Source organism: Lynx rufus, unplaced genomic scaffold (assembly GCF_022079265.1).
Source record: "Lynx rufus isolate CCGP_SWC_20201006 ecotype Redwood Valley unplaced genomic scaffold, mLynRuf1.p SCAF_7, whole genome shotgun sequence".
NCBI lineage: Eukaryota > Metazoa > Chordata > Mammalia > Carnivora > Felidae > Lynx > Lynx rufus.
In genome coordinates this window covers 34,593,312-34,606,249 of record NW_025814889.1, presented here as the reverse complement: position 1 = coordinate 34,606,249, position 12,938 = coordinate 34,593,312, and the positions used below count along the sequence as shown (strand labels likewise).

The window sequence follows — 12,938 nt, the reverse complement described above, 5'->3', positions numbered from 1 at the left end:
AGGAAAAGAGCGGTATTTAAGAGCATTTGGAACTTTTTCAGACCAGAGAAAAGTGAAACTGGTTGTGTTCAGAACTTTTGGTTAGCTTGATTTTTCTGTTAACCATATTCTATTGAGACATTTCATTATAATTCAGAATTTCATTTTAATTCATTATATTTCAGAAAGTTGAGAGGTATTTGAGTCATTAAGAGAGAATTGCATTGAGCTACATAGATGAAAAAGTCAGGAATGTTCCAGCAATTTTCAGCAGCATGGTGCCCATACAGTCTTCTTCAAGAAACAAAATCTGATCTTCCACACAAAATTGTGGGCGGGCTCTTTTTCAGCGGGAGAGAGTATATGGTCTTAATCAAATTCTTGAAGAGCTTTATGTCCTATAGATTAAGAACCACTAAACAGAAAGTGTTAGCCTGATTTTTGGCTTCCTGCAGGCTTTTTGTTTTAAATGCCTTTGAAACATTTTTCCCCCTTTTGAATTTCTGATGTTTTAAGAAAGGGATATAGATTTATATGAGGCGGTTTATCTAGCTTGAATTCTAAGCCCTCAAGTATCTCTTGGTAAGGTATGGAGATGTCTTAAGAAAACTTTAGCAAAAGCAATGTAATTGAAACTGAGTAGGATAATAGGGCTATTGGAAAGGAATCTCAAACATGCACTTCTTTGAGACAAGTAGAGGCTTTCAGACAGATTGTAGGCACAAAGAACAACACTGTTTATACACATTCAGTGTTTGCAGGACTGGTATGCTGGTGCTTCCTTTGCCTCACATTGGAATTAGAAGTTTCCCTAGCCTGGTCCAGCCTGACTCCTGCCACATCCTCCAGCGAAGCTGCCGTTCTGGTGAAATAATCTCAGTATTATAGATTCCATATTTTATTTTACTGCAAGAAAAACATGCCTTGTTGCTTGGAGTACTATGTGTACATTAGAAATTATAGAGGGGTGCCTGGGTGGCTCAGTCGGTGAAGCATTCAACTTCAGCTCAGGTCACGGTCTCATGGCTCCTGGGTTCAAGCCCCACATCAGGCTTTGTACTGACAGCTCAGAGCCTGGAGCCTGCTTCGTATTCTGTATCTCTCTCCCTCTCTGCCTCTCCCTTGCTTGCACTCTGTCTCTCTCACATGCTCTCAAAAATAAACAACAATTTTTTTTTTATTCTAGAAAGCATGTAGTAAAGGGCTATTGTACCAAAGAGATTGTAATCTTCATACACTTTGCTACCAAAAAAACAATTTTAAAAATATACCCCATTTTATTTTCTAATTCACCATTGCCACAGTATCTGCTTTTTACCGCCAGTTTGAGCTGTTCTTTGTCCAGCTCCTCCCTCCTGAAGGGGCAGTAGCAGCTTCACAGGCAGTGGAGAGAGGAAGTAGTCCATACCCACTAAGGTTCAAGCCCAGGTATTCATATGCCAGTGCTTATGCTTTGAATGTGAATGCTGCAATCAAATCAAATTTGTGAGAGCCTTGATATGCGGAGGTATTTTGCTGCATAATAAGCTAACTCTGTTCACATTTTCCCCAGTTGATGTATCAATAGTAAGGAGGTAGTGTCTTCTCTCTTTGAAAAAGCAAAATGTTTAATTTCTTATTTGCATAAGGCCCTTTGATTTTTTTTCCCATGAATATTTCCTCTGACTTTTTCTACAAACATAATTACCACAGATTGTCAGTCAACATGGTACATGCCTCTTTTTAAAATTACATTGACATATAACTTCTTTAGAGCTCCTTGCTTAGTGAGAAAAAAATTTTAATCAAGCAATAGGTGAAATTGTGCCCAGATTTGTTAATAGTTGAGAGATAGAATAACCATCCAACAACTAAACAGCTCTTTATTTTATATTAAATACAAGGCACATTTAGGTACTAATCAAAGTGCAGTTTATAGAATTGCCAAACTCTAATCAAGAAAAATTTAAGTTGCCATCAAACTGTCTTAAATGTTTCCTATAGAAAAATTAATCTTCAAAATTTAGAATATAGTATTTTGTGATAAGCTTTAAAGTGTATGTAACAATACAAAATTGTAGTTGCATATAGGAGTAGCTGCTTGTATTCTAGAGAAGTTTTTTCCATCTTTGTTTCTTAACCTGAAATATGAATTAATTAGGTTAGGCAAACACTGAATTTCTTTTTTTGTTTGCCATCTCAGTTACAGATCTAATTTTGACTGCTATCCATTCAAACTGTATAGTCTCTTTTTAATTGCATGAGTGAAGGTAAGACTTGCCTGTTTCACAATCTATACCATTGATTATTAGAACTTTTATCTATTCACCAGAACATGCTGTTTGTGGTTTGAAGTACAACAACTTATTCTGTGAGAAACCCTCTTACCATATTTATATTCTTTGGAATTTGACAGTATATGGTCCAAGTAGATGGTATAATAACATGAAACTTCAGTAAGGGGCTTTGAGACCCCTTTTTACTTCCTGCTTTCTGTTTAAGATTTGTCAACTATCAAGCCATCAGTTCTCTCCCCCTTTCCTACCCATCCTCTGTAATTTATACTAATTTATTTTTGTGTTTGGGGCCGTATGGTTAGGCCTCAGACATTCCACAGCTACCTAGAGGACATCATCAACTACCGCTGGGAGCTTGAAGAAGGGAAGCCCAACCCTCTGAGAGAAGCCAGTTTCCAAGACCTACCCCTTCGTACTCGTGTGGAAATCCTACACCGCCTCTGTGATTATCGGCTAGATGCAGATGATGTCTTCGATCTTCTCAAGGTGCTCAACTGGCAAACCCTTTTCCTAGAGCAAAAAAAGCAGACAATCAGGATATAAAATCTGATGATGTTAAGAAAAGCTAGTTTGGCTTATGTTCCTAGTCTTGGGACTCTTAATTAATGCTAACAATGTATGCAATGACCGCTGTAACCAAGGCAATCCAAGCCATACATTTAGATAACTATATGTTATTTTGGTTTAATTTCTAGTTTGGTTTTGTCTTTATGTGGCTGAGTTCCAGCTGACAAAGGAACAGTCAGGCACCTATTTATTCACCCTTTCATCAGCCAAAATTGCAACTAAATTAGCTACTGAATTTTATTTCCCAAGTTTTAAAATTTGATTTTATTTAATTGAAATATTTATTGAAAACTACAAAGACTATAACCCACATATGCAAGTGAGTGAGGTTCATCCCTACTATATACATACATTCATACATGTTACAAAAAATGCGTTGGAGAAGGAAGATATAATATCTCTTCCCTTCTCCTTATTCTACTGTTATCTGTTTTGGAAGTCTATCTCAGAAGGAGAGTGTGAGCTATTGCTTTTCACTCATAGGAGGTCAGTTTCTAATCCTGTTCAGTCAGAAATGATTAAATGTGTTGATGACTTCTCATTTCAGCCCTGCTCATGGACTCAGTATAAAATCATTGTGCAATTTAAGTACAGTCTTAGCTGAGGACTCAAGATTTTCAATAGCAGTGGGGAGGCCAAAATAGGTCAGAGCCTGGGGTAAATTGGGAGCTGTATTACTGGATCTCAGCTAGAATAAGAGATTACTGTAGGTTCGGTGGAGCTGCAATAGAGCTCACGTGGGACAAAGCTTTCACAACATTGGATTCTACTCTGTTATAATTGTCTTTCCTTTTATGGATACACACATAAATAACAGTAAGTCCAAACCAAATATATGTTCATCAAAATTCCTTTTTTGCTGTTTTGTTTTGTTGGTAAAATGGGGGCAGTGATGGGGGTGGGAAACATTTGAAATATTTCCATATCCTGCTCTTCAAAGAAGGTACCATCTTCCCATTCTATCTGTGTTTCAGATGTCCTGATTGAACATTACATAAGATGCTTAGGCATTTTAAAATATGAGGTCTATCTGACTATAAATTTGAAATTTCATTTTAGTTTTCCCGTTTTGTTTTGTTTCCTACTTCCCCAAACCTCTTTTCCCTGTTCTTCAACCAAGGGTCTGGATGCAGACAGTCTCCGTGTGGAACCATTGGGTGAAGACAATTCTGGGGCACTCTATTGGTATTTCTATGGAACACGAATGTATAAGGAGGACCCAGTGCAAGGAAAATCCAATGGAGAACTCTCTTTGAGCAGGTATAATCTGTGAGGTCAGGGCTGGGATAGCTACGATACAGAAATGTCATTAAAATTAAATACATCGGAATTCTGCAGCACAAATTTTTTTCTTCTGAAGGAGTCAGATATAACAGCATGTGTATAAAGAGTTGGCAAAGAGTTATTTCATGCAGAAATAAAAATGAATTCATAATGTAGCCTCTGCTATCAGAATGGTGAAAGATACTGTTGTTTGGACTTGAGGTTCCCAAGGAGTCCCACTGCCTTAACATAGACTGCTCTATACAGCAGGTTGCCCATAGTACCACCACATCACTGCAGTGGTTTTCCTGTCATAATCGACTCTTGATAGCTCCTTTTTTCTACTAGAATTAACGATCTGCTTCATCAGCATAGGACCGAAAGGACCTTAAAGAATGCCTGAAATGTACGCCTTACTAAATGCTTCCTAAATGAGGAAGGGACCTTGTTTCCATAGTGTCCCAAAATAATGTTACCATCTAACTTTTTTTTTGTATTAAAAAAAATTTTTTTTTAATGTTTATTTTTTGAGAGAGCAAGAGAGAGACAGAGAGAGAGAGAGAGACAGAGCACGAGCAGGGGAGGGGCAGAGAGAGAGAGGGAGACACAGAATCCGAAACAGGCTCCAGGCTCTGAGCTGTCAGCACAGAGCCTGACGCGGGGCTCGAACTCACAAACTGTGAGATCATGACCTGAGCCTAAGCCAGACGCTCAACCAATTGAGCCACCCAGGTGCCCCTTTGGTATTTTTTTAAATGTTTGTTTTTGAGAGAGAGTGAGAGCAGGGGAGGGGCAGAGAGAGAGAGGAAGACACAGAATCTGAAGCGGGCTCCAGGCTCCAAGCTGTCAGCACAGAGCCCAACACAGGACTTGAACTCACGAACCCAAGATCATGACTGAGCTGAGTATCAATTCTATTACAGAACATTTTGATTTAATGTGCTATTTCTTAGGGAAAGTGAAGGCCAAAAAAGTGTCTTAGCTGTTCCTGGGAAAACCGGAAAAAGAAGAGGAAGACCCCCAAAACGGAAGAAAGTACAGGAGGAGATTATAGTGAGGTAAGACATTCATGTTAGTCTATGAGGGTCATAAACCCGCACACTAGAAGGGGCCTTAATTCACTTGCTCTTTCATCCTTGATTTTCCTTCGTGCCACTGGAAGGATATAGGACTTAGATTATGAAGGCTTGGGTCAGAATCTTCATAAAATTACCAAGTGTACACTAGGGCTTCCCTAGCTGCATGAACTACCCTCTCTAAGCCTATTCTTTTACTGGACAGTAGGTATACTACTAATAATAAGGATTAAGTTGAACAGGATAATGAATGTAACAGTATAAATGACTGAAAACCATGCATGACCTACAGAAAGTGCTCAATATGTATTAACTTTCAAAATTGGTTGTGCCACACGTTTTTTTCATAGGAGTGTAGAGCTAAGTTAATTCTGGTTAACTGTTGACTAATAATCAGGATTTAATAGGTTTATATATCCTATATAAGTTTAAGAGTTAATTCTTTCCCTATAAGGAGATTTTAGTAGCAAATATGTTTTATTGTGTTTAGAATACAATTTCCTATGGTAAACTACAGGTAAGAGCTTAATCTTAGCAAGGAAACAGATTGTTACATATGGGAAATTTTGTTTTATACATCATGATCTTTTAGGAAATTTTACCATGTGAATTTTAATGTAAGAATTTTGAAAATCTGGCCTATACTGTATAAATATATTTTCTTTAAGGATCAGATCTATCATTCTATACCTATGGAAGTTAAGTCATATTCTTAAAAATTCTAATAACAGAGGACAAACCACTTCTTTCCTCTAAATTATAGAACTACTAAATAATCTAAATGCTTGAAGTAGGCCAGATTTCTCTTTATTGCTTATTAACTACTAAGAAGTATTTATTTCTAGGAATCATTATGAATAAATCAGTCAGAATTCGATTTTTTTTTTTAACTTAAGAATCAGTGTTCCACTTAACTTTCCAGGAATTTGATTACAAAGCATAGCTTTCCTCTATTGGTTTTGTGAGAGATGTTTTATAATCATGTTGTATACACATGGCATCCATTTCAGAGTTTTGTTAGTCTAGACTTTCTTATAGATTCAGGAAGCTATTTTATACCTATCTCCATTTCCCTGTTCAGTACCAACAATTAAGGTATCTTACTATGAGGATTTTAGAATCATTTTAACATCATATGTGGACTTGTGCTACCCTCTGCTGGTGATTTTATTCTTTAGAGCTCTGTATGCAGTACAGTATTTGTGTATTTAAATTAAATAAAATTGAAAATTCAGTTCCTCAGTCATACCAGCTACATTTCAAGTACCCAGTAGCCACATATGGCTCATGGCTACCATACTGGACAGTGACAATACAGAACATTTTCATCCTCGCAGAAAGTTCCTTAGAGCAGCACTATTATAGATAATTGAAAACAAACAGAAGGCCATAGAGAGTGACCTACATGATTCAGGTATACAAATGATGATGATACTTAACACTATTTCACTGAACGCTTCTGTATTTAATAATTTAATCTCCAACATCCCTGTGATGTAGGCATTATTTATAGCCTATTTTAAGGAAAGTTAATTAACTTTCCTGAGGTCACATGGTAAGAGGCAAGCCTTGAATGGGGACAGTCTGACTTTAGAGCCTGCGTTCTTAACCTCTACCTTAATATGAGGTTAAATTAAACATGCTTTTCTTCAGTATAGCCCTGATCAGGGAGGAAGACACTAGAATCCCTATTGTTTAGGGCAGGGCAGATGGGGCAGGCATTTAACTGGTAACACTTAACTCCTCTGTTTGACTTCCAAAAAAATGTTTTAAAACCTAATATTTTCCTGTACATAAAGTGTTATCATTACACTGGATTTCTCTATGTCAGTCTTTCCCCTCAATACCAACACACCGACATCCTGGTATTCATTTATTCAGTAGAGTCATTCCTCCTCCTGACTTTGTCCCATTGAAACACACACACCCTTGTATTAATATTAATTGGGTCTAACTTAACGGGGGAAGTACAGAACAATTTTGAACATGTCTTTGTTTTAATTGGTGCCTCCTTTCCCTGTGTTTCAGTGAAAAACAGGAAGAAAACTCCTTGGCATCCGAGCCACAGACAAGAAATGGTAATGACTTTTGTTGGAGTTTAGAAAAGATTGGGGCATCTGAGTGGTAGCTCATTCAGTTAAGCATCTGACCCTTGATTTCAGCTCAGATCACCATCCCAGGGTTGTGGGATCCAGCCCCACGTCAGGCTCCACACTGAACATATGTTTAGCCTGCTTAGGAGTCTCTCTCTCTCTCTCTCTCTCTCTCTCTCTGCCTCTGTGCCTATCTCTATCTCTACACCCCCCCTTTCCCTCCCCACCCCATGCATGCCTGTCTCCCGCACTCATGCTCTCTTGCTAAGATACAAAAATAACTAGAAAAGATTTAGTAATTATGATTGATTTATATTATGATGACAACTCTTTTTCCGGAGCCATGCAAAGCAATTAAGATTATTGCAGTAGCCTTCTAACTGGTTTATTTGCCCTTCTTCAGTTCTCTCTTCCTCACACTTACCTGTGCCCATCTCTCCATCTGATGGATAACTTCAGATCTTCACTTGTGCTTTCTAACCTGGGCACAGTGTAATGGGCACATTACATTTGGATAAATGAGCAACTTCTCAAAGACCTATCTTTTTAATGTAAAATGCTATGTAAGGGATTATATTGGATTCCTAACCAGATTTCAGTTCCATAATCCAAATTGCCTAAAACTGGGAGTGGGAGAGGAATATCAATTTATATACAGTATGTCAACATAAATGAAACAGGAAGACTGCAGAAGATCAAATCAGAACCTTTTGAATAGAAAAGTAAGTATATTTAAGCATTTCTATTAAAATCTGTAATTACGATGGTCACAATACTTTTAGGTGTAAATAGTAACAGGAAAATCAAAATTATACATTATCAACTTTTTAAAATTAATACCCTTTTTAAAAATTTTTTTTTATTTCCTGGTTTTGTTCATACCCAGGGGGGGGAATGAAATTGAGAATAAACAGAAAAAAGGTCCTAGTGGTATCTATCTAATGAACCTATCCTTTCTTTTTTAGGGTCCCAAGGGCCAGGTCAAGGGACCTGGTGGCTCCTGTGCCAAACAGAAGAAGAATGGAGACAGGTCACTGAGAGTTTTCGGGAGAGAACCTCTCTTCGAGAACGGCAGCTCTATAAGCTCCTCAGCGAGGACTTCTTGCCTGAGATCTGCAACATGATTGCCCAAAAGGTATGCAAATAGGTGGTTCCTCCTCTTCTTTAGTAGCTATAAAGCTGCTTTATTTAAGGATGATTCATTAAGTTTTGAATACATTTCTAGTGTCTCCTGGAAGTGCTACAAGCCCTTCACTTTGATCTGGAATGTTAAAAAGGGACCTCATGCCACCCACTCTCCTTCACTGTGGATCATCCAGTATTCTCCTTAGCCCCACAAAATCCTCAGTGACTCGCATTCCATAGTACTTAGGATGGCTTTTCACAGTTTAGAACCAACTTCCCTTCTATAACATTCCTCAGAAAGTGTTCCCCAAGCCCCCAGGTGTATCTCCTATCAGCCTGTGCAAACTTCTGTATATATATGCTGCTTTTTTGGTGGGGGGGGCAGAAATCCTCTCTCTCCCAGTAAGCAGCAAGTTCTGAAGGGTATTTGTCTTTGTAGCTCCAGGGCCACTCTGCCAGCTCCAAATGTGTGATGCTTTTTCCGGTTTCACATTATAGTTCCATAAATCACACTTTCTATATTTTCATGCATATACACCCTCATGTATGCCTTTTTTTTTAAATGTTTATTTTTAAGAGAGACAGAACTGGAGTGGGGGAGGGGCAGAGAGAGAGGGAAACAGAGAATCTGAAGCAGGCGCCAGGATCCGAGCTGTCAGCACAGAGCCTGATGTGGGGCTCGAACCCACGGACTGTAAGATCATGACCTGAGCCAAAGTAAGACGCCCAACCAACTGAGCTACCCAGGTGCCCCGTCTTTTCTCAAGCATCTTTCTCCTTCCACTTCCCTGCCTATTTGAATACTACTCTCTGTAAGATCTCCCGTGTCTCCTAATTTTAGGATTTTCTCCCTTATGTTTTTTTTCTTTTAATGTTTATGTATTTTTGAGAGACAGCGAGCAGGGGTGGGGGAGGGGCAGAGAGAGAGAGAGAGAGAGAGAGAGAGGGAGACAGAGGATCCAAAGCAGGCTCTGTGCTGTCAGCGCAAAGCCTGACACAGGGCTCGAACCCACAAATCATGAGATCATGACCTGAGCTGAAGTCATATGCTCAACTGACTGAACCACCCAGGCGCCCCTACCTAACACATTTTGTCATGACTTAATTCTGTTTTGAGTTGTTTAAGCTTTGTTTAGATTAGGCACCATATCTCACTGTTTTAAACCCCATAACACCTAATGTAAAGCCTTTTCCATGGTGGATGCTCGAGAGTCATTGACTTTGCTTATTTCATTGCAATAATTCTAATACTTCTGACTTTTGCACATGTTCATAGAAGTCAGAAAATTTTGACCACCTGCCACTGAAATCTGAAGAGAAAGAATAAATTAATTGCTGTAGCACCTCCAGGGAAAAACAGAAGAAATATATTAATTTGTTGTGACTCCAGTGATATTTCTAACTTTTCTAAGTGGGTTGGTGCTTTAAAAGGAAAATTGTAGAAAGTCACCATTCTTATTAGAGATCTTATAGAGTGCTTCAGTAATTACATTTTCATGGATGAGCAAAAAAAGAATCTCCATTTCCCCATCACCATACTTAATTCTATATACTATAATTATACTTAAGTTTGTGACCTGCTACCACTGTGACAATTTTTCCAGGAATTGAAACACATAATCTGATTTTTTTTTAACTTTTTTTTTTTTTTGAGAGAGAGAACACTTGTGAGAGCAAGTGATAGAGGAGCAGAGAGAGAGAGAGAGAGAGACAGAGAGAGATTGAATCCCAAGCAAGCTTTGCACTCGGCGCAGAGCCCAACACGGAGCTCAATCTCACGATCTTGAAATCATGACCTGAGCTAAAATCAAGAATGGGAAGCTTAACCAACTGAGCTACCCAAGCACCCTTAATCTAATTTTCTTAAAATAACTATTATATGGAGATGGTTTTATAACTTTACGTGACTTTATATATGATGACACATTAAATCATCAATAAAGCATATGACTATTCTGCTTAATCCTTCTTTTGTAATTTTTGCTTTTTTTTTTTTTTTTTTTTTTTAAAGTAATCTCTAGGGGCACCTGGGTGGCTCAGTCGGTTAAGCGTCCGACTTCGGCTCAGGTCATGATCTCACGGCCCATGAGTTTGAGCCCTACATCGGGCTCTGTGCTGACAGCTCAGAGTCTGGAGCCTGCTTCAGATTCTGTTTCTCATTCTGTCTCTGCCCTTCCCCGGCTTGTGCTCTGTCTCTCTCTGTCTTTCAAAAATAAGTGAATGTAATCTCTACATCCATTGTGTTCAATCCCTTGACCCGAAGATCAGCGGTCACACGTTCTACCAACTGAGCCAGCCAGGTGCTCTTATAATTTCTGCTTTTTTACTGCAGTGTTCAACCTATGATTTTTTTGAATAGATGAACTAAGAAAAAAAAACTTACAAGCATAAAACTGATGGTTTTGATGGGAAAAATTTCAAAAGGTATTCTTCGCAAGAAAAGAAAAATTTTTTAAATAAGATAAACATGAATTATAATTCTCAAGAAACATGAAATTACAAGCCAAATAATAACAGATTTGGTATTTTGAAAGGCGCATAGTGCTATAAATTAGCAAACCTTAGTAAAATAGGGTATTGATTACAAAAACAAGAGAATCTAAATTGTGCAGTAGAAAAATCTAAGGGGCACCTGGGTGGCTCAGTCTGTTAAGTGTCCGACTTCAACTCAGGTCATGATCTTGCGGTTTGTGAGTTCAAGCCCCATGTCGGGTTCTGTGCTGATAGCTCAGAGCCTGGAGCCTGCTTCGGATTCTATGTCTCCCTCTCTCTCTCTGTCCCTTCCCTGCTTGCTTACTCTCTCTCTCTCTTTATCTCTCTCAAAAATTTAAAAATTTTAAAAATGAAGAGAAAAATCTTAGCAGTTCAGTAATTAGGGGAAAAGAGTTATCACAAAGGGATCCCATCAAAAACTCCAGAATCGGGGGTGCCTGGGTGGCACAGTTGGTTAAGCGTCCGACTTCAGCTCAGATCATGATCTCGTGATTTGTGAGTTCGAGCCCCGCGTCGGTCTCTGTGCTGACAGCTCAGAGCCTGGAGCCTGCTTTGGATTCTGTGTCTCCCCTTCTATCTGCCCCTCCCCTGCTCGTGCTCTGTCTCTGTTTCTCAATAATAAATAAACATTTTTAAAAATTAAAAACAAAAAACAAAAAAAAAATTCCAGAATCACTTGAATGTATTCACAGGTAAATTTTTCTAAACCCTTAAAATAAGATAACTTGTAAACATTTCAAAAATGAAGAAAGAAATGGGTAGCTACCTTTGTTCATTCAGATACGGATATCTTAGATTCCTATTCTTCATATAAACACACCCTCTTCATTCAGTAATATAAATGTGAAGTCCTTAATACTAACAAATAAAAGCCATCCTTCACCAAAAGAATAATAATTCTTTTGTTCCTAATAATCCCTAGGTTCTAAAATTGGTAACATTGTCTTGGAAGTTTTATCTAGTATAATGATACAAACAAGAGTCAGAGGCAAAACATTTTGCCTGGAGGAATATGATGAATCTGCTTAGAAGTCTGTTAATTAGAAGTTAGTAATAGTGCTGGGTAACTAGACTTTCTGCATCAGAATCACATTGCACACTTATTAAAAGCTCAGATTCTTGCCAGTATACCACTCCCAACCCCTATCAGAATTGTTAGAGGTGTTATTTGTTAATATGCAGTTGTAGAAGCTCTCAGGTGATTATTAGGCATACTGATATTTAAAGATTGCTGAAAAAATCCCATTTACAGTAGCAACAAAACAAATTTTGCTGTGAAACTAACTTGAGTTGTACATGGTTGATAAGAAAGAAAAAGCTACAGAACTGTTAGTAGATACATATTTTTTAAATCTCAAGTAATAGTAGATACATATTTTTTAAATCTCATGTAAATATATTAAGATCTCTGTTCCTAGAAGGAAAGATTTTTTTTTTAAGTTTATTTATTTATTTTGAGAGAGACAGCACGAGTGGGGAAGAGACAGAGAGAGAATCCCAAGCAGGCTCTGCACTGTCAGCACGGAGCCCAACATGGAGCTCGAACCCACGAAACCGTGAGATCATGACCTGAGCCAAAACTGAGAGTTGGACGCTTAACCAACTCAGCCACACAGGCGCCATGGAAAGATGCTTAGATATCAATATTCACCAAGATAAATTGAGATTTATTATAGCCTTAGCCAAATCCCAAGATAATAAAAATTTTTCTCCAAAATAACAGGTGGATAAAAAGTATTGTAAAATAGGAGTGTTAGGAGAGGTGGATAAGAAGCATATGTATTATCACTTAAATTAGCATATTGGAAGCATTCTGAAGGGTCCTTCATGTAACAGACATGCTTATCATAAATGATTTACTCAAGGCAGTACAAATGTACCAATCTTCACGGTCTTTGCTGAACTTGACATTTAGCAATTTCTTTTAATGTTTATTTAGTTTTGAAAGAGAGCGAGAGAGACAGAGTGAATGGGGGTGGGGCAGAGCGAGGGGTACACAGGATCCGAGGCAGGCTCTGAGCTGACAGCAGCAAGCCCGATGTGGGACTTGCACTCACGAACTGTGA

The 12,938-nt window shown here is 38.3% G+C and overlaps 1 protein-coding gene across 1 annotated transcript in view; it reads left to right on the top strand.

Moving 5' to 3' along the window:
* The window catches only part of LOC124502645 (cat eye syndrome critical region protein 2), a 77,842-nt gene that overhangs the window by 20,088 nt on the left and 44,816 nt on the right, over positions 1 to 12,938 (top strand). The window contains exons 2-6 of the mRNA XM_047067361.1: positions 2,558 to 2,741; positions 3,943 to 4,082; positions 5,039 to 5,143; positions 7,190 to 7,239; positions 8,220 to 8,389. Of these exons, the coding sequence (XP_046923317.1) occupies positions 4,027 to 4,082; positions 5,039 to 5,143; positions 7,190 to 7,239; positions 8,220 to 8,389 (381 nt within the window). The 5' untranslated portion in view covers positions 2,558 to 2,741; positions 3,943 to 4,026. The remainder of the gene's footprint in view (positions 1 to 2,557; positions 2,742 to 3,942; positions 4,083 to 5,038; positions 5,144 to 7,189; positions 7,240 to 8,219; positions 8,390 to 12,938) is intronic.